Source organism: Moschus berezovskii, chromosome 2, assembly GCF_049115385.1.
Source record: "Moschus berezovskii isolate FMDL1 chromosome 2, NW_MosBer_1.0, whole genome shotgun sequence".
Lineage (NCBI taxonomy): Eukaryota > Metazoa > Chordata > Mammalia > Artiodactyla > Moschidae > Moschus > Moschus berezovskii.
The window spans coordinates 100,453,746-100,476,775 of NC_142461.1; the positions used below are offsets into that span (position 1 = coordinate 100,453,746).

Genomic DNA, 23,030 nt, shown 5'->3' on the forward strand with positions numbered 1-23,030 from the left:
TCTGAAACACCAGGAAAGCCCTACATTATCTGAAACATAGTTTGTATTCATCAGTATCTCTTTTGATGGGGACTTAATGAAACCACTTAATGTACTCACTTAGAAATTAAACTGTAAATTACATCTTCTCTGCAGCTCATTTTGTCAAAAATTATATAATTTCTATACATGTTGTTTTTCACACATACTGACTCTACAACAATTTGCTGACATAAGAACACAAACCAAGCAAGAATAATGATAACTGAAGTGTAAAAATGTAAAAGACGTGACTTTTAGCTTAAAACCCACAGTGTTATTTTTTTCTTCAGGTTGAATTTTAAAGGAAAAACTTCTAGACAAGAGTTTCATGTGGTTTCAATGGACCATATAGCTTAAAGTATAGCAACTGTGTTCATGAAGCAAAACTTTATTCATCAAGGACTATGAATTAGTCATTCTTAGCACTTTAAGCAACTCCAAAAGAAAACATTTCACATATTGTCCAGATCAAGTCAATACAGATTAATGGAAATTCCTTTCTTTATGTTATAGAATTGATCATAAATTGCCTTTTGTGAATCATTTCCACAGAAGTCATAAAATCTTAAAGAGAAGTATTCTTTACTATAAATTCTATCACTTTTGTGATATGGGCAAATAAAATATCTAAATATATACCCAATATATATTTTTAAATCCCCTCTGAAATATGTTTTATCTTCCACAGGCTGTCAACAATTATTTTAAAGCTATTAATAAGTATTTTGGGGAATTCTCTGGAGGTCCAGTGGTTAGGATTCCACACTTCCTCTCCATAGGACATGGATTTGATCCCTGGTCAGAGAACTAAGATCCAACAAGCTACATGGTACAGCCAAAAATAATAAAAATAAAAAATACCTTTTTAAAAATAAGTGTTTCAATCAATATTTTGAGGTTTGGGAGACCAATGTTCATTCAAAAATAGGATGATGAATTGTATCAGTATGGAAAACCAAACAATCTAACACATAATTAAACCAAGAAGTAAGTTCTTTAAAGGGACTTTTGGTAGTCTATGAATTGTACTGACCCCAGTATACTGTATTTTCCAATAAATACATCTTTTCACAGTCTTTTGCTGTACTGTAGTCAACCAAAATGCTATTCCAGTACCTCTGGCTTTGCCATGTCCCTACTTAGAACATGCTTTAACAACAACCACAAACCCTGTCTTTTCTTTATCTATAGTATCTCTTCTAATCACAAGTACTTGTGCTTATGAAGTCAATAAGTGGGTTTTTCTCCATGTAAATAAATCTCTGAAGCTCAAATATATTCAAGCAAGACTCCAGTAGAACCTTATGAATCTTTCTAAGAACTGTCTATGAGGATTCTATGCCAAAGACCAAGGTCAATCAAATCTCAATCAGGCAATTAAATATTCATTCACACATTTGCAGCAACAGTATAAATACCTCCTTTTTTTTCTCTTCTCTTTGTAACAATTCCTTCTTCTTCCACAGTTTCTCTTTCTCCTCTTCCTTTTCTCTTCTTCTGGCAGAGATTTCCATTTCCAGTCTTGTTACCTCTTCCTGGTGGGCTCGCCATTGAAGAACCTGAAATAAATTCATCCAATAGATAAATACACTCAAGTGATTTCACAGATCACAAGGAGACTAGGTTTTGTATCAAGCAGATGTTAAGGATTTTCTAAGAACAAGGACACATTAAAATTCTGCATGCACATGAGTGTGTGATATATGTGTAAGGTGTAGAAAGCAACTGTAAAACTCACCTCATTCAGAAGTTGTTCACTTGGATTCATGGAATGAAATTCTAAAGTCTGTGATTTGACTTCAAAAGATCTGTGAATTCTCATAAATATTATGTAAAATTTTGTGTTTTTGCAGATGTGTTTTCCTGGAACAATATTTCTATTTTCTAGTCAAAAGTTTTCAAATTGTCTTAATATCCTAAAACTTTTAAGAATCACTGATACGTTTCATCCTGATTTTAATAAGTGAAGAAAATGAGCCTCAATGAAGATGAAAAAAATTAAGATATTTAAAAGAACTTCCTGGGTACTAATAGGTGTTATTGGTAGAAATATAATTGGTACAGCACTTCTAGAGAACACTGGGTAATATGTAAATATATATCACAATATGAAATATACATAGTCTTTCACCCATAACCCCACTTTGAAGAAGTTATTCAAAGAAGACAATCAACAGGATATATGTACAAATTACCAATAGGAATGTTCACTGCAGTGCTGCTTAAACAGAACAACTGGAGAGTCTAAGTGTCTGGCAACAAGAGATGGCTTAAATTAATTATGGCATCATCATGTAATGACTGCCATTGAAAAAGTTTCTATATTTCCATATTCATCAACACAGAAAATATCTACAACCTATTATTAGATGTAAAGAAGCAGGTGCAAAACCACATTCATGGTATGATCTCATTAAAATAAAATATCATCTATCTATTTAATGCATAGAAAGAGATTTGGAAGGAGGTTTACCAAAATAATGTTTATCTCTGAATAGAAGCATTTCATGGAATTTAAAAATTTTTTATAATGAACATGTCTTATCTTTGTGAGCAGTAAACCAATAAAACTAACAAAATAAAAGCAAACACACATTCCATGTACACATATAGCTAACAAAGCAGAGAGGAAGGAGATGGAGACATATGCAGAAAATCTTTTTTTTGGAAAAGGAAGAAACTAGCATTCTCAGTTTAATATATCATTGTCATATATTTGATATAAGCATGATTCACTGTGGTAATATATGAAATGAAAATTGAGAAAATATCATAAAATATGGTGAACTAAAATAACTAGTTAAGCTCCTTTTGCACTTTCATTATTCAAAATTTGCTTTCTAAAAATATATTTTGCTCTATTTATCAAAATAGAAGGAATACCAAGGAAATTCAGACTTTTGTTTTTCAAACACTTAGGTTTCCCCAACTACTGATAATCTTGGCCATATTTACCTTCTTCTTTTGAACCCTATTCCTAGAATAAGATCATCTATGCCTTCTGTCCTAACCTATCACTTCCAAATCATTCCTTCCTTTATCTACCCTCTGTCTGTAATATGCTATATCAAAATCAAGTGCCCTGTAAATATTACCAGGGGTCTCCCTCCTGAATTGGTCCCCCTTTCTTTAACCTTACGGTGGTATTTAACTCTGTCAGCCACCTCTTCATGTTTAAAACGCTTCCATTCCTTGGTTATAACACTGTTCTCCCCTGCTTCTCCACCAGCTGATGCTGCCCTCTTCTCTTCTTCCTACATCCCGTGTCTACCTTATACTCCTAACTCTATTGCTATCCTTTCTCAACCACAGCCTCTCTGTTTGTTATCTAATGTGCTTGTCCTCACCTCCAACTAATGCCCCCCTTTAACCTTGTTAATGTGTAGTCGCTAGGTAGGTTTTTTTCCCGTTCCTTCCTTTACACCACCATCTTTGTTCTTTGTCTCATGGTGTGACCCAAACTATTGCCTTACCTGAAATGCCCTCAGTTTCCCCCTATTTCATAAAATGCTTCTTGGCCCAGTACATGTCCCATATCTGCCATTAAACATTCTCCAACCCACACTCATCTCTCTTATTATTTCACTGACCATATCATAACTGCTCTCTCATTATTTTGAGCACAATATTTCTATTTCCATTTAGAGCAGAGGCCATGATATATAGGTATTTTGTTTTCCCCTTATACTGTCTAGCAGAGTGCTAGCACATGATAGATGCTCAAGTAATACCTATTTAAATTACCAAAATAACATTTTTAAATGGAACCAAATAAATAAAAAAGAAATGATATCATTAGAGTATATCCTTTTGCAATGCATAACGAAATAATGGGTTCTCGTTGATGATAATCATTTGCTACTGAAATTGATCTGAGCTGATAGGAAATGTTATAGTAATGGATGGATCAGGCTGACAACAATTGAAAACACTGAGTAATCTTAACATCAAAGAAAAACAAGCAGCCATTTTAGTTTCTGATTTGAATACACCAAATATAAAAAAAATATGAAACATAATTTCAATATTGATTAGTAAGTAGATGCTATTATGGAAACACTGTTCTAGTTTTTAGGTGTGATCATAGTATGGTTATACTTTTATAAAAAGTCTTTTTAATTTTAAAGATAAATACTAAAATATAGATGAAATGACATGATATATGGGTATTTGCATAGGCATGAGAGAGTAGGTAAGGGTATAGATGAAAAAACTTTGACTAGTAAGTTGATAATTGCTGAAGTTGAATGATGACAGACTTTAACATGTTTATATTTTTCTGTATTAAAATTTTTATTTTAAAAACACAAAATATAATGTATGTCCAAAGAGATTTGTATAATAAAACACTGTTCTCAAGGTTCTCAGACAATGAGACCTGAGAAGCAGTAAACTAATGTAAAGAAAAATAGTACACATTCAGCCTTTCTGAGTAGTGGGACTATTCCTATAAATTTCAATAGAAAAAAGTTTGTGTTTTGAAACTATTTTACTCACTTTTGATTTAAGACTAATTTATGGGAATTATCATTGAATGACTTTGCACATGTAATGTTGTATGATTTATGAAGCCAAATATAAGCAAATACCTACAACTAGATAAGATTTCTGTTTCCAAAGGTAAGTATAGCAAGAGAATAACCAGACCAATAAAATTCAGGTACCCCAGTTAATCTCCCAGTTTACCCTTCTTGTCATTTGCAAGTCTAAACAATGTTTTTCCTGTTCTCCAGAAAACATTATGGTAGTTTTTAAAATGGGGTATACACAGTAAATCATAAAACAAATGCAAGTTGAGCAATCAAAAGCCAACGGGTTATAGATGTTAAACTATGTACAAATATATGAGTTGCTGGAACAAAAACTCTGGAGGAAGTCAGCATCAGTCTTTTGAAACTAAATAGCTTCTACTTCATATTAGAATCATGAGAGTGGCCAGGGACTGTTAGGAGTTTGCCTACAATCGATAACTCACAATATCATCTGTAATTATACGTATATCCCCTCTCCCCCACAAAAAAAAAAAAAGGTGAAAATTGAAGGAGAGAACATTGTCAAAGCTAGCATTATATCCTCCTAAGTAGCTGGAGTTGTGAGATCATGACAATGAGAAACAGGCTCTGCAAGAGTTAGTATCCAGGAGGTAAGATAATGAGGCTTTTTGGAATACACAATGGATACAGTGAAGACTCCGCTGGGGAAAGGGTGCCATTGAAAAAATCTGTACCCAGTGGGTCCCCACAGAGGCAGCCAAAGGATTTTCCATGAGGAGACAATGACAACCGATTATGGTATTTTCAAGTCCAAGAACAAGAAAGTTGACAGGTGGGCAGAGGAATCAATATAAGCACAATAAGCTGAAGTACAGAAGAGCAAATGTGAGCAAAAGGAAGAATACCCCAGAAGAACATTTTAGTGGTTTTTATTTTAAAACGTTTGGTAATTATATAGCTTTAAATGGAGCATGCGAACATAACTGTGTAGCAATAACAACCAGGAAAGAACATTACCACAGTGGTAGTCAGGAACACATTATAAGGAAAGTATTATTTAGATTATTAACTACAGAAGTTTTTCCAGTTCTTTAGTTAATTCTTTGTTTAATATATCTGCCAAAGGTACAGTCTTTGAATGAAACCTTAACCTAACAGAGAACAAATGAAGTTTAAAATATATTAATCTTTGCCAATAATAAATTAAGGATTTCAAATGAAAATGGTTAGTAGTATTACATGCATCCTTTGCTCTTGATGTAAAAGTTAAATAGCTCAAGGGAAATTAATTAACATGCATATTTTCAGAATGAATCAAGTACTAGAAAAACACAAAATGAAACCCATGTAAACTTCAAAGGCAATAATGAAAATTAATATCAAGGTAACAATATTAACACAATTTTACATCAAAGTTGAGAGCATTGAAAATAACTCTGAAGTTGGCAACCCAGTATAAAGGAAATGAGTATTAAACTGCTGATTAGAATATCAGCCTTTTTGTCCTCTCTGCCACTAACTGACAACATTTTTACTTTGAGCAAATGGCTAGCCTAGTTTTCTCCCATGTTAAAGGGGAGGACTGGATCAGGTGACTTCTATAGTTTCTTTAAGTCCTAATATTCTGATTCCATTTTCTGTTTTCCTTATATAGAGAGACCACAATATGCTCTGTAGTTTTCTTCAAGCAAAATGAATTGCAATGAGGAACATCAGTATTTTATGAGCCTGTTAAATAATAATAGACAATTAAACAAACCTAGATAGCATATTAAAAAGCAGAGACATTACTTTGCCAACCAAGGATAGTCTAGTCAAGGCTATGGTTTCTCCCGTGGTCATGTATGGATGTGAGAGTTGGACTGTGAAGAAAGCTGATCGCCAAAGAATTGATGCTTTTGAACTGTGGTGTTGGAGAAGACTCTTGAGAGTCCCTTGGACTGCAAGGAGATCCAACCAGTCCATCCTAAAGGAGATCAGTCCTGGGTGTTCATTGGAAGGACTGATGCTAAAGCTGAAACTCCAATACTTTGGCTACCTCATGCGATGAGTTGACTCACTGGAAAAGACTCTGATGCTGGGAGAGATTGGGGGCGGGAGGAGAAGGGGACGACAGAGGATGAGATGGCTGGATGGCATCACCGACTCGATGCACATGAGTTTGAGTGAACTTCAGGAGTTGGTGATGGACAGGGAGGCCTGGCGTGCTGTGCTTCATGGGGTCGCAGAGTCGGACTCGACTGAGCGACTGAACTGAACTGAAACATTAATTGTGAATTCTACCAGTCATTATTTGTGGAAACATTGTATCATGTGTATTGTTTTATATGTGGGAAAAGTACTATTGAGCAGTGTCTATTATTTATGATAAAATATCAAAAACTGCCATATATGAGGGCTTACTGTGTGCTGGGCCTATGTTTTGTAAACACATTAATCTCAGCGTCAAGTAATCCTTGAAACAAGCAAGCTCTCTCTTTTTCATGCTTTATCTGGCTAACTTTTCCTTATCCTACTCAAGCCTAAACTTAGACATCATTTGCTCCAAGAAGTCTTCCCTAACTTACCATGTCCAGATCAGGTGTCTCTTCCCAACTTCCCTAGCATCTTGTCCCTCTCCTGTATTACAGCACACATCAGCATTGAACCACTTGGACTTGCCCATATCTCATACTTAGCTACAAACTTCTTAAGGGCAGGGACCAGATTTGTCTTATTCTTGGGCTCTCTCCAGAGTCTTGCATGGTATCTAGCACTTTAAAGGTTTAAGAAATATTTATTGGTAAATGCACAGATAAGGCTCTGAGGCTATGCTTGGCAGTTAGATGGACAATATTTCCCTTTCTCCCCCACTGGATAGGTCTTTGGAAAGAAGGGTACCCTCTCCAGACACATTATCATTTTCTGACTCTTCCACCCTCTGATGCTGGATCCCTGCTTTCCCCATATAACTGTTTCCAGGATTCCCAAATGCCACTTCTGCTTGTCAGACAAGGAAAATATCCAGAAAACCTTGTCAGGATTTTCAATAATGAATTATATTTCTAGCAATGTTAGAGGATATGTGCAAAAAGTGTCAAGCAAATCTTTTTCTATCTTCTCCTTAAATGTTCCTATAAGCTTCCACAGCTGAGTAAACTTCAAATTTTCATTTTATTGAATCTTTAACAGTCTGATAGTTTCATTAAATTCTTTCCAAATGTCCTACCGTTTTTCAATATTACCTAAGCTTTTTTTTTTATCTTATAAGTTCCATTTATGTTTAAACTCCACTCATGAAATACAGTACCTGTGTTTTTGCATACATTATTAAAACTTCCTGTTCTCTCCTTGGCATTTTTGCTTAGTGGAAAGATTTGGTTTTTCCTCTTGGTTTCACAATTGTCCCTTGGTTTCTTGGGGTGACTTCATAAGTGCATTTTTTGATCACCTCTCTTTGATAACTGCTTTCCATTTTCTGTGACTTTTTACTAGTCTTTTTGAGAATCTCAATGATTATGCACTATTATCTGACTGTTTTATGTCCTTTTCTTGACAAATAAAATCTTGCAAAGTTTCATTTAAATGGGTCCTAGAGGGTCTTAACCTTAGTGTAAAATAAGACTTGCAGAGGAAGAAACAAACTAAATACTAATAAGTGAAAAACTGTCAACAGATATTTTTTCCTAAGTGACAAAACTTACAAACCTATCATTGTACTATATTTACAAAGCTGACAAAGCCAAATTGCATAATAGACTCAGAAAATGGGGTCAACAGTCAGGAAATCACTTGCCTGCTGACTATGAGATCTAGGGAAACCATTTCCCATTTCTGGGCCTCAAATCCTCTTCAAAAAATGAAGAGCACTAAATCAGTTTTTCAGACAAAGGGTTACAACTCATTAGTGGATAATGAAATAAATTTTATGGATGGGAACTAGCATATTTTTATGGAAGAAAATATCAGAGTGCGTCTCATGTCATTATAGTAATGCTGTTTCAGGAAATTTTTATTTCCATTCTCTGTGTGTGTGTGTATGCGTGTGTATATATATATATATTCATTTGTGATGTAAAATACATTTCTCATGTAGGTCACAGTGAAAGAAGCTTGAAAAACACAGCAGTAAATTCTCTATAATCTCTTCCAATGCTGAGATTCTATGACTATGTGCTATAAAGACCAAAGCTACTGTGCCACCATCATTAAGCCACAGTCCTTATCCTTTCTGCGGTCAACCGACAAGCATAATGAGAGAACCCAGGTTTTGAAATCAGAAACCAAAGATTTAGTCCTACCCTTGTGACATTAATGGCACTCCCTGGAGCACATTGTTTAACCACCTCTAACTTCAGAATAATGTAAAATGGGATAAAAATGGCACACACCTTACTGTGTGTAAAATACCATCAATTTGCACAAGCCAGATTCTCAAGAATCATCCTGACACTGCCTGTCCCTGACAGTCCACATATAATCCATTACCAAGTCCTGCAGACTGCATCTGACTATCAGTCAGACGCAGACACTGAACGTAGGTCAGACGGACCTACATTCGGTTCTATCTTCAGGCCTTCCATCCTAGCGCTATCAGAATACATCCTGCATCCACACTGGTTTCATTTCCTGCCCACATCCGCATCTCGCTTCCTACACTTTTAAAGATTTCCATCACTCTTAGGGTGAAGCCTAAGCTCCCAACTATGGACTACAAAGCCTCCAGAGTTTGGCCCTGCCTATATCTGCAGCCCCAACTCCTAAACCCATTACAATAACTGACTCACCCTCTCTGCTCCAGGAGCCCTGGCCATCATCCAGATCCCTAAACAAGCCATATTTCCTCCATCTATGTGGATGTTGAACTTGCCATTTCTTTCACTTGCATCCTCCCCTTCTCTTTGCATCCTCCACATCTTTTCCTATTCATTACTTAGCCCCAAATTTCAGCTTCAGTGTCTGTCAGCGGAGTTTTACCCACCCATCCTAGTTGCATGCTCCCATAACTTGCTTATTTTTCAACATACTTGTCATAGTTTAAAATCAGACATTCAGCTTTGTGATTACATGACCGTGGTCCACTTCCCCACTAGACTGTACTCTCCATGAAGAAAGGGACCACATATGATTGGCTCATCATTGTATAGTGCCTCACACACCACCTGACACCTAATAGATGCTCAATAAAATGTGTGAAGGGGTGCATAAATGAGATAAGAAAGCATAACTGCTATACAAATGTTCAGCATATTCCTCAACTGCTACTATTGTTTTCTCACTGACTTTCCTGACTTCAGTGCCGTTTTCATTCAACCAATTCAGTAGATATTTGTATTTTGGATTAATTTTCACATTTTTTGCTCCCCTTCACATGATTCTAATAATGGTGGCTTTGCATTTGCCACCATTTCAAGCAGTTTCTATGGCAACTTGGACATTACCCTGTTCAAAGAAAGACTCAATCTTTTAAGGCGTATGTGAGCTTGACCCCATGTATATCACCTTATTTCCTATTACTCCCCAAAGAAAACAGCCCAGGCCTTCCTCTTCCTCTGCATCTTCCTCTCTGCCCCACTGCTACACGTCCATGTTTACCTCTGTCCCAGGTCTTTGCCTGGGACACCCTCACTCCTGCTCGTCTGTCCTTCAGGGTCCTTCAGGGTTGTCCTTCCAACATCCTCTCTACCATTTGTCAACCCCAGGTCTTGTGTGCATCTGTGACCATGTCTCAAAATAGATACCATCCAGACACTCTTTAACTATCTTGCTTTATTTTCATTCCACTTACACTATAAAAAATTATATTATTACCCTAAGAGTTCTCAACAAAAGGAGGATTTTTTTTTCTTATATCTATATGAGATGATGTCAACTAAACCTACTGTGGCAATCACTTCCAATAAATATAAATCAAACCATCATGCTGTACACCTTAAACTTATACAGTGAGGTATGTCAATTATTTCTCAATAAAACCGGAAAACATTTTATTATTGGTCAGTTGATTTATTTTCTTAACAGTGTTTCTCCCTAGACTTTAAACTCCGTGAGAACAGGGACTTGGCCTTATTTACTTTCTAACCCACTGCTGGAACAGTGCCTCCTCCAAAGTAGATGCTCAGTAACTATTTCTTGGGTAAATGAACAAGAATGGCTTTCATCAAAAAGATAAGAATTAATGAGTGTTGGCGAGGACGTGAAGAAAAGGAAACCCTTTTGCACTGTTGGTGGGACTGTAAATTGGTGCAGCCATGGTGGAAAACAGTATGGAGGTTCCTCAAAAAGTTAAAAACAGAACTATCATACAATCCAGCAATTCCACTTCTGTGTATTTATCTAATGGAAATGAAATCAATATCTTGAAAGATATCTGCACTCACAACTTCACTGCAGCATTATTTATAATAGCCGAGACATGGAAACAACCCAAGTGTCCACTGACAGATGAATGGATAAAAAAAAATATGGTACACATATACACGGGAATATTATTAAGTGGTGAAAAGAAGAAATCCTACAACTTCTAACAACATGTACAGATCGTAAGGGTATTATGCCAAGGGAAATAAGTCAAAGACAAATACTATATGATCTCACATGTGGAATCTAAAACAAAACCCCCCCAAAAAAATGGACTTTTAGATACAGAGAACAGATTGGTGGTTGCCAGAGACAGAGGGGTTGGGGAGGTAGTCAAAATGGGTAAAGCAGGTCAAAGGTAAAATCTTTCAGTTATAAGTCCTAGGGATATAATACACAGCATAGTGACTATAGCTAACAATTCTGTATTGTATGTTTGAAAGTTTCTGAGAGGGTAAATCTTAAGAGTTCTCATCATAAGAGAAAAACATAATATGTGTGGTGGTGAATGTTACCTAAACTTACTGAGGTAATCATTTCCCACAATACATAAATATTTCAAATTATACTATATGCCTAAAATTAATACAAAGTTATATGTCAGTTATATCTCAATCGTTAAAAAGGAGGAAAAAAAGGTTTTATTTATTAGCCATTTCATAGGCACATACTACTTTTCCCAACTAGATTATATGCTCCTTATATTCTGAGGTCAAGGTTGACACAATTTCTATAATCTATAAAATCTTCTGCAATGCTAAAAGTTATTATTAAAGATATCAGTGTCTAACAACATCTTGAAAGAAAGTTGAGATAACTTTATGCTGAGCCCTAACTTTAACTTCAGTATTAGGGATTCATAAAGCCATCAACCCCAGAAATGACTACACTTTTGATTCTACAATTTAGAGTTTTCTTATCTTGGTCTATGGTTAAAAATAAAATACAAATAAAATATGTAGTACATTTGCCTAACAAGGCATTTACCTAATTAATGCAAGTGAAATAAATTATAGAAGAGAGAAGTTACCTAGAACCCCTTCCTGTAATTAGGATGGTTTGTTGTCTAGAGGGAGAAAGTGGGAGATATATATTATATAATGTAAATAAGTATTAGTAAGTTATTCTTAAATTCACAAGTTTATACTAGCATAATCATACACCTCAAGCTCTGATATCTTTCCCTTAGAGTTATTATTTTAATGAACAGAGCCTCAAGAGAAATACTTATGGATTAGTAATCACTGAAATAGTCTTTTTTTATGAGAATAAGATGATTTTGGAGCTATGAAATGAAGATCACTGCTGAGAATAAAAATTAGGGAAAGTTATTATGGAGTGTGATAAAAGTGATTACAGTTTATGGATTTCCTAACTCATAGGACCCAAACAGGAAGCCTTCAATGAGAGTATTTTTCTTTCCATCAACACAGTTCTTTCTAGATATAGCACAGAATCAACAACAGATAATTCAAAGAACTTGGCAGTACTTTTAATTTCTTCATTCAAACTTATTACATCTTACCTATATAAAGGGGCCATGAATAGAAGTCAAGCAGAGATCACAAGAAGATTAACTGGGAAAAATCATAAAAGAAAGTGAATTCCATTATCATCAGCAGAACCGCATTCACTTAGGATGTTATTCAGCAATCAATATTTCAAACTAGATATGTTGATATATGTATATTGCCTGAATGCCTTTCTGCAGAAAGAACAGTCAAAACATATCAGAAAAAATAAGCAATATCTTCTTGGTGGATGGGGGGAAGCAAAAGGAGAAAAGAGGAGGGAAAGATAAAAGACAAGATGAAAAATTAAGGGGACCATTATATGAATGCAAAGTGGCCTCACCCAGATTATCCCTAAAAATGCTAATGGAAGTTACACACATCAATTTTCTGAGCAGTCACAAGATAATAAATCCCACTATCTTCAACTTTTTCCAAATAGATACTAAGAAAGAAGCAGATTGCTGTACTGATACTACAGCATGAGATGTTCGTGATGATGGGTAACCTTGTTCTTCTCCATAAAGTCTTGGTAAACCTCTGAAATAAATGGTCTGAACAGATGAACACTAAAACAATGTTCATTATTTTAAATTCATTTATTTTATATTCGGTTATATCTAACCAGTTTTGCTTCTAAATGACAACTCCTTTGCAGTTCCAATTTCCCCAATCTTCAAATTACTTACTCTGCATATGTTTCTTGAAGGAATAGCTCTGACCCCCTATATAAAATTCTATACTATTCAACCAAGGAGACAACTCTGTCCTAATTCATAAAAACGTATTAAACAGAAGATATGAATCATGACGGTATGTATCTAATAGCCACTTATGCTAGGAAATTTAGAAATTTGAATTCGGTCTTTTATGTGTATGTTCTATTGCAAGTTTCCTGCCTCCAGATAATTACTCCCAGCTAGAAAAAAAAAAGATCCCATCTGTCATTACAGAGCTAATGTAACTGACCAACAATTCTAAACACCATTATGTGCAAAGGTCTTGGGGATTTTTTACATCTAAAGCTATTTTGTCTTTTCACAGGAGTCCAGTGAATTATGGCATTCCAGGTTTCTCATGTGTAATTCCTGTCAGGTACCTTACCTGCCTCACACAGAGAGAGATTCTAATCCTTGAATAATATTGCCATTAGCACTTAAATTGAGACATACTCTGTGAAATTAATAAGAAAATATCGCTAATTTATAATTGAATAAAAGCATGTTTAAGAGTTAGTAACATGTCAGAATTAATAATACTGATTATACATCTTCATCAGCTAGCTGGATCCACCTCTGACGTTCCCAGGGTTTCCGTTTTGGTTTTTTTCCTTCTCACTCAGCCCATTGGGCCTCCAGTGCCATGAATGAGCTCATAGCTCCCAAATCCATGGCTGCAGATCCATTTTTCCAACTGACTGTTGGGTAATCTATAGCCCTCTAAAAGCAATACATTCAAAGACAGAATCACTATCCTTCCCTCAGAACCTGTACTCCTTAGCTAAGTTGGTGGCATCATAGACATACCCAGTTGCCCAAGCCAAGAGCCACTCTAGACCCCTTTCTCTCCAATATCCTTCACATTCTGTCACTAAATCCTTCTTAATATCTCTAGACTCCTTTATCTCACCTCCAGTCCCAGAGCTACGAAGTTCAGTTAAACTTTGATCATCTCATTCCTCAACTTTGAGAATTAGTCCTAACTGGACTCCCCACATCAGATTTATCCCATATCAATCCATTTTCCACATCTTTACTGAATAATCCTTTTATAATGAGAAATCTGATTTACTCCATTTTTGTTGTTGTTTTCCAGTCACACAGTTGTGTCCGACTCTTGGCGACCCCATGGACTGCAGCATGTCAGGCTTCCTGTCCTCCACTATCTCCCAGAACTTGCTCAAACTCATGTCCATTAAGTCAGAGATGCCATCCAACCATCTCATCCTCTGTTGTCCTCTTCTCCTGCCTTCAATTTGTCCCAGCATCAGGGTCTTTTCCAATGAGTTGGCTCTTTTCATCAGGTGGCCAAAGTATTGGAACTTCAGCTTTAGCATCAGTCCTTCCAGTGAATATTCAGGACGGATTTCCTTTAGGATTGACTGGGTAGATCTTGCTGTCCAAAGGACTCTCAAGAGTCTTCTCCAACACCACAGTTCAAAAGCATCAGTTTTCAGTGCTCAGCTTTCTTCATGGTCCAACTCTCACTTCCATACATGACTACTGGAAAAACTGTAACGTTGACTATATAGACCTTTGTCAGCAAAGTAATGAAATGTCTCTGCTTTTTAATACGTTATCTAGGTTTGTCATAGCTTTTCTTTCAAGGAGCAAGTGTCCTTTAATTTGAGGCTGCAGTCACCATCTGCTGTGATTCTGGAGCCTAAGAAAAGAAAGTCTGTCACTGTTTCCATTGTTCCTCATCTATTTGCCATGAAGTGATGGGACCAGACGCCATGATCTCAGTTTTTTGAGTGTTGAGTTTTAAGCCAGCATTTTCACTCTCCTCTTTCACCTAGCCTTTCAAAGGTTCCCCATTGTCTCCAGCAGAGACTTAAGTTCAAATATCTGTTGGAGCCAGGTAAGTAGCAAAATTGAGAAAAGGGGGGGTGGGTGTAAAACACCCAAGTGGTAGTTGGGAAGCGACCCACATTAACAGGCACATGCTCCACTTAAAGTCACATAAGGGAGGCAGTGGCTTTTGACTCTAGACAGTTGTTGCCACAAAGAAAGGAACTCCTAAGTAATTCAGTTCAGTTCAGTTGCTCAGTTGTATCCAACTCTTTACGACCCCCTGGACTGCAGCACACCAGGCTTCCATGTCCATCACCAACTCCTGCAGCTTGCTCAAATTCATACCCATCGAGTTGGTGATGCCGTCCAACCATCTCATCCTCTGTGTCCCCTTCTCCTCCTGCCTTCAATCTTCCCCAGCATCAGGGTCTTTTCCAATGAGTCAGTTCTTTGCATCAGGTGGCCAAAGTATTGGAACTTCAGCTTCAGCATCAGTCCTTCCAATGAATATTCAGGACTGATTTCCTTTACGATTGACTAGTTTGATCTCCTTGCTGTCCAAGGGATTCTCAAGAGTCTTCTCCAAACCATAGTTCATACTTGTGATACTTTTGAACTGTGATGTTGGAGAAGACTCTTGAGAGTCCCTTGGACAGCAAGGAAATTATTCCAATTTTTCAAAAGAAGTTCAGAGTCTGGATTTGTGTGCATATGTTCCAATATTTTAACATTGAAAATATACTCATATTCTTAAAAACAAATATTGCACATTCAGTCACTTCAGTCATGTGTGACTCTTTGCAACCCTATGGACCATAGCCCACTGGGCTCCTCTGTCCATGGGATTCTCCAGGCAAGAATACTGGAGTCAGTTGCCATTTCCTCCTCCAGAGGATTTCTCAACCCAGGGATCGAACCCATGTCATGTGTGTCTCCTGCATTGCAGGCAGATTCTTTACCACTGAACCACCAATGAAGCCCAAAAAGCAAATACATGAAGCCCTAATTTCATATTTAGGCTTCCTGTCTTCAGTTTCTCATCTACCAGATAGAATTTCAAGTCTTCGCATGATTTACCAGGTCCCCCAATATCTGTCAAAAAACATTCTTTCTTCATCCTTCCTATACCCAAATCACATTCCCTGCACCTATAACAAAACACATGCAGTTCTTCAAACACGCCATGCTGTTTTAGGTCCCCATGCTTTTGAATAGTCTCTCCTACTTCTGAAATACCCTGCTTCTCTAGTGGCAAATGGTTATTCACTTTTACAGTCTTAGCTCAAGCATCTCCTCCTCTATAAAGTCTTCCTGGATCCAGCCACAGTAAGATAATTATCTTTGGTGTCAATTCCACCTCTAGGCCATAACCATATGATTCACCAATCCCACTGGGCATGTATCCAAGTGAATTAATTGAATTATTATATAAATAAGCTCACTAAATAGAAATTATTTATCTTAAAGTTGCCTCTTCTGTATCAGGACCCCTTTTAGGGCAAAGACTTATTTCACCTTTTTTATGCCTATTCTCAGCCCATAGCCTATTTAGTAGACATAATAGTATTAGAACTAAATAGGAGATATGAGACTTGTGTCATTTTTACCAGTTGATAATTAAGTATTAATGAAAGGAAAACAGAGATCTTCATTGATATCTGAGAGAATTTAACTTCACTTTCATAGAAGTAGAACAACTCTAGCTTTAACTGAAAAATACTTTTAATCTGCCTCTTCTCCTAGGTTGGTCAGTTCTTCACTAGTTATGTAGTGGCTTCAGCCCTGTTTACTGTCTCTTGACCCTATAAGTTTTGCCTTTTCCACAGTTTTATATAAAACTATGTGTCGTTTTGGACTTGGCTTCTTTCACTTAGCATAATACATCTGATGTTCAACCATGTTGTTACATGTATAGAAGCTGATTCCCTTGGTTGTTGAGAAGTATTCTGTTGTGTGGATGCGCCACAGATTGTTTATCCACCCACTAGTTGTAGGACATTTGGGTTGCTTCCAGTTTTGGGCAATTACAATTAAGCTGTTTATAAACATTTGCTGCAGGTTTTGTATAAACATAAGTTTTAATTTCACCTGTATACATACCCAGCAGGGTTGTTGAGTCATACAGTTAAGCGTAAGTTTAACTTTACAAGAAATTGTCAAACTGTTTTTTCCAAAGTGGCTGTACCATTCTGCACTTCCATCAGCAATGTATGAGAGTTCTAGTTGCTTCACATTCTCACCAGAACTTGATACTGTCAGGTTTCTGGAGAGTTAATTTTTTGAGGGTAGTAAGTGTGGTTGCAGAGAAGGTGATGGCACCCCACTCTTGCCTGGAAAATCCCATAGACGGAGGAGCCTGGTAGGCTGCAGTCCATGGTGTCGCGAAGAATTGGACATGACTGGGCGACTTCATTTTCACTTTTCACTTTCATGCATTGGAGAAGGAAATGGTAACCCACTCTAGTGTTCTTGCCTGGAGAATCACAAGGATGGGGGAGCCTGGTGGGCTTCCATCTATGGGGTCGCACAGAGTCGGACACGACTGAAGTGACTTAGCAGCAGCAGCAGCAGTAGCAGCAGGCGTGGTTGACTGCAGGAGGGCATGACAACCCACTCCAGTGTTCTTGCCTGGAAAATCCCAAGGACAGAGGAACCTGGTAGGCTGCAGTCCATGGTGTAGCGAAGAGTCAGACATGACTGAGTGACTTAACTTTCACTTTTCACTTTCATGCATTGGAGAAGGAAGTGGTAACCCACTCTAGTGTTCTTGCCTGGAGAATCACAGGGATGGGGGAACCTGGTGGGCTTCCATCTATAGGGTCACACAGAGTCGGACATGACTGAAGCGACTTAGCAGCAGCAGCAGTAGCAGCAGACATGGTTGACTGCAGGAGGGCATGACAACCCACTCCTGTGTTCTTGCCTGGAGAATACCCATGGACAGAGGAGCCTAGCAGGCTACAGTCCATGGGGTCACAAAGAATCACACACAACTGAGCTACTAAGCACAGCAAAGCACAGGAGTGGTTGAAGCCATTCTAACAGAAGTGTAGCAGAATGTAATTGTGGGTTCAGTTTGCCTGACATCTTCTAAATAACTTTTTCTTCACTGTTCTTTATTAGCTGATATTTCAGACATCTCTGTGTCCTACCTTATATCCTCTTGGTCAACCTCTTGACTGCAGCTGTTGTTGTGTCAACCAGTTGCTCACAGATAGGGCCTCAACTCAACCTCATCTCAACCAGTTGCTCACAGATAGGGCCTTAACTCAACCTCATCTCAACTCAACCTCATCTCAACCAGTTGCTCACAGATAGGGCCTCAACTCAACCTCATAGCAACTCAACCTCATCTCACTTCCACCATGTATCTTGCACTTTCTGCCCCATGGCTTCTCTGTCCCCACCTCACATTTAAAATATTTGTAAAAATCTTCTCATTCTGATGCAGTGTAAAGCTAGAAACCTTATACCCTAGTGGGCAACTCTTGACCCATGGTGGTCTGAAGCCAATGCATACATACTCCTGCCCTTGGAAGGATAGTTCGACCCCTTAGAAGAATACTTCTAAGACATTTTCTCTATGGCTCCTTGCAGAATCCCCAGTGGGAATGAATACTGTCTGAACCTTATTTTTGCCCACAATGGTGATCTGCAAAATAATATATCCCAGGGATGGTTTTCCCTTCTTTCTTGTTTGACTCTTTCAAAGCTCCTACTTTTCTTCCTTGAGGTTACTTCCTGAAATAAATTACCTGTGCACAAGACTTTGTTTTGGATCCTGCTTTAGGTGGTATCCAGAGTAAGTCAGCTCTGGGAAGTATCTCAGTTCAAAGAAGTAAGTAACAGAACAAAACTAAACCTAGGCTGATACTCTGTAAAGGACACAACACATATTTTTTTCTTCTTTAGTCAGTATTATATTTAGTCACATCTTCAACCATGAGATATAAGACTGAAAAGTTATGTGACTAAACTGTTGGATTTTTAATACTTAAATATGTCTCTTTAATTAGAACCTTAAGGAGATATATGAAGATAGTATTTTAGATTCATTGAAAATAATAAAATATTAACATCAACTTGCTAAACATTAATATTTAACTTTTATTCTTCACTAAAGGCATTTGCAAATTTGCATTGTCTTAGTTTACTTGCACATTTTGTGACAGAGCCTCATGGAAGTAACATGGAAAACTACTGAGGTGGCTTGCCGAGGTGTCGTCTCCTATGAAAGAGGCGTTTTATTCTGTACGAGGGCTCTTACCAGGTCTGGAGAGAGGATGTGAGTGACAATGACTCTTATGTCATTTAGAACAGAAGCAAATAACAAAGGGAAGAGTTATATTATGTGAGGAACAGAGTCCTTGATACTGATAACTCTGGCTTCTAAAGTTACACTCAAGTGTAGCTCTGTCTTAGCTCACTTCCAAGAAATGTCCATACAGAGAAAAATTTATAGGTCAACAAGGGATTTTGTAAAGGTTTGTATTATTATAATCATGCTTGACACTGAATACCACTTTTCTGATTATCTACACAGAAAGAGCTTTTGTAAGCAAGCAGGAAAAAGCTAATCTATTCAGAAGGATACCCCACGTCCAAGGTAAGAGAAACCCAAATAAGACGGTAGATGTTGCTAGAGGGCATCAGAGGGCAGAAACCATAATCACAGAAAACTAGCTAATTTGATTCGGAAGGATTGAGGTCTCAATTTTCTTGATGACAATACACAAGTATAACTCACCTCTCTTTGGTACAGATCATTCTGGCATGTATACATTATGTATATATATGGGTTGATTATATCTATGGACACTCTGTGTGGATTTTATTTTCCTATTGTGGAAGCATCCTTAGTATTTTCATAAAAGGAAAAGCTGACATGTTGGTAGACAGAAGCCACATGTGTATTCTCTTAGAGGATAATCTTGATTATAGGCTTCATAGGTGAATGGTAGCAAAAAAAATCTCAGGAAAAATGAGCAATTCAGGTTGAATGTGATTTCAGATAAAAATGTTTAAGAGGAAATTATACAAATAACTACTTGGTATTTACAATAAGCAAGCACTGTAAACATTTTCAACACCCTGCCTTTGTGAAACAGATCTATTCTGTTTCAGCATAATCATCATCACCTTTACTTTAACCAACTAACAGAATTAATGACGCAGGTTTTTAAAGTTAATAAACTATTCTGAGGGCTTTATGTGTACTCTTTTAAATCTCTCTGGTAATAATTTACCAGTATATGAGTAGCTTGCATTACATCTATTTTATTATACTGACACCAGATAAAATGTTGTCTGCTGACTATTTTTATTTAGGTCTGTAACTATCATTTAAACAACATGCCTTAAAACCAAACAGTTATTTTGTCACAGAGTAAATTGCTCTTCTCGTTTCTCTATTCCCCTAAACATAACTCCAGGTTGGAAAGCTCAGGCATCTTACATCCTCTTTGCTTCCTTATAGTAAATTAAGTTCCATTAATTCATCCTTTGTTTTATTTGATTCTTCTTCTCCATTTCCTCTCCTCCTACCCAAGTTCAAAAGGCTAGGCTGATGCTCAGTGGATTAATAGCAGGGTCAATTATCAGTAAGCTTTGAGAAAACATGAACATTACCTGAAAAATTTAAATGTGGCATTCCAAAAAGTTTTCATAAGATTTATAGGGGAATTTCTGGGGAGAGTACAAAGAGCTACAGCTCCACTTGAGGCTTAGGAATGATCTCAGAACAATCACAGGGACAAGCAGAGCATATACTGGAGAAAGAAACAAATGTATGGAGCCTAAGTGCAAGTTAGTCTCCTTGATGAATGAGAAGATTTTGGTAATTCCTTTCAACCCCTCTGGTACACAGAAAGTGAATTATAGTTTTCAGATGAATAGAATAAAGTATACTTAAATGAAAATCAAAAAGAAAAGAGCACAACTATTGCCATTGTTTGGCGATTTTTATCTTTGGCATAGATAAGAAAAAAGGGAAACTCTTTAATGCCTCAACTATATATCAGGCATGAAACTCTCCCCAGGCAGGGTGGATTCACACCTTCTGATGAAGCTGCAAAGGCCCCACCCCAGAGAGTGTTTGTGCCAGGTTGGATGTGCAGTACTTTCTGCAGAGGATGAGGCAGCTAAGTGCAAGTGTGATATGGGAAATTATCCTGGAGTATTCAGAGTTCAAGGAAAGCTTGCTTAGAAACAAGTGTATCAACCCTCCCCACAATGACCTTTCTTCTCTTACACTAGGAAAGAATGAAATAATAAAATTCAGAATGTATCTCTTAGACCTTAGAAACTTATCTCAGAAATTGAAGCCCTGGAGACGAAAAAGGTAGATTTCCTTTTTATTCTAATTAAAGGTCATGACTTTGAAAGAGGCTGGAGAATGTGAGAAGTAAATGACTGGCCCTGAAAAAAGTATTAAGATTTGGTTTCTGTACTGTAAATTATGATTCCAGATTGATAAACTCTTAGAAGAGCATTTTATAAAGATTAGGAAGAAATTTTGACAGAAGTCATACAGATCTGACATGGAAGATGTCAACTTTAAAAGCAGATGAAGATTGGTAAAGAAGTATACATTATGGTAACAACAGGCACAGTATATAGAGAACAATAGTGAAGGAAGTATTTGATGATTATCAGTAATAAATAATAATATATCCCCACTGTCCCCATTTGAATGCAGAGTTCCAAAGAATAGCAAGGAGAAATAAGAAAGCCTTCCTCAGTGATCAATGCAAAGAAATAGAGGAAAACAACAGAATGGGAAAGACTAGAGATCTCTTCAAGAAAATGAGAGATACCAAGGGAACATTTCATGCAAAGATGGGCTCGATAAAGGACAGAAATGGTGGGGACCTAACAGAAGCAGAAGATATTAAGAAGAGGTGGCAAGAATACACAGAAGAACTGTACAAAAAAGATCTTCACGACCCAGATAATCACGATGGTGTGATCACTCACCTAGAGCCAGACATCCTGAAATATGAAGTCAAATGGGCCTTAGGAAGCATCACTATGAACAAAGCTAATGGAGGTGATGGAATTCCAGTTGAGCTAGTTCATATCCTGAAAGATGATGCTGTGAAAGTGCTGCACTCAATATGCCAGCAAATTTGGAAAACTCAGCAGTTGGCCACAGGACTGGAAAAGGTGAGTTTCATTCCAATTCCAAAAAATGGCAATGCCAAAGAATGCTCAAACTACTCCACAATTCCACTTATCTCACATGCTAGTAAAGTAATGCTCAAAATTCTCCCAGCCAGGCTTCAGCAATACGTGAACCGTGAACTTCCAGATGTTCAAGCTGGTTTTAGAAAAGGCAGAGGAACCAGACATCAAATTGCCAACATCTCCTGGATCATCGAAAAAGCAAGAAAGTTCCAGAAAAACATCTATTTCTGCTTCATTGACTATGCCAAAGCTTTTGACTGTGTGGATCACCATAAACTGTGGAAAATTCTGAAAGAGATGGGAATACCAGACCACCTGACCTGCTTCTTGAGAAACCTGTATGCAGGTCAGGAAGCAACAGTTAGAACTAGACATGGAACAACAGACTAGTTCCAAATAGGAAAAGGAATACGTCAAGGCTGTATATTGTCACCCTACTTATTTAACTTATATTCAGAGTACATCATGTGAAATGCTGGGCTGGAAGAAGCACAAGCTGGAATCAAGAATGCCAGGAGAAATATCAGTAACCTCAGGTATGCAGATGATACCACCCTTATGGCAGAAAGTGAAGAGGAACTAAAAAGCCTCTTGATGAAAGTGAAAGAGGAGAGTGCAAAAGTTGGCTTAAACCTCAACATTCAGAAAACTAAGATCATGGCATCTGGTCCCATCACTTCATGGCAAATAGATGGGGAAACACTGTCAGACTTCATTTTTGGGGGGCTCCAAAATCACTGCAGATGGTGATTGCAGCCATGCAATTAAAAGACACTTACTCCTTGGAAGGAAAGTTATGACCAACCTAGATAGCATATTAAAAAGCAGAGACATTACTTTGCCAACAAAGGACCATCTAGTCAAGGCTATGGTTTTTCCAGTGGTCATGTATGGATGTGAGAGTTGGACTCACATGTGAAGAAAGCTGATCGCTGAAGAATTGATGCTGTTGAATTGTGGTGCTGGAG

General features: G+C 37.3%; 1 protein-coding gene across 1 annotated transcript in view; it reads right to left on the minus strand.

The window, feature by feature from the left end:
• Positions 1-23,030, minus strand: part of CCDC148 (coiled-coil domain containing 148) — a 269,382-nt gene that overhangs the window by 144,718 nt on the left and 101,634 nt on the right. The window contains exon 11 of the mRNA XM_088842480.1: positions 1,440-1,580. Coding sequence (XP_088698606.1) covers positions 1,440-1,580 — 141 coding nt within the window. The remainder of the gene's footprint in view (positions 1-1,439; positions 1,581-23,030) is intronic.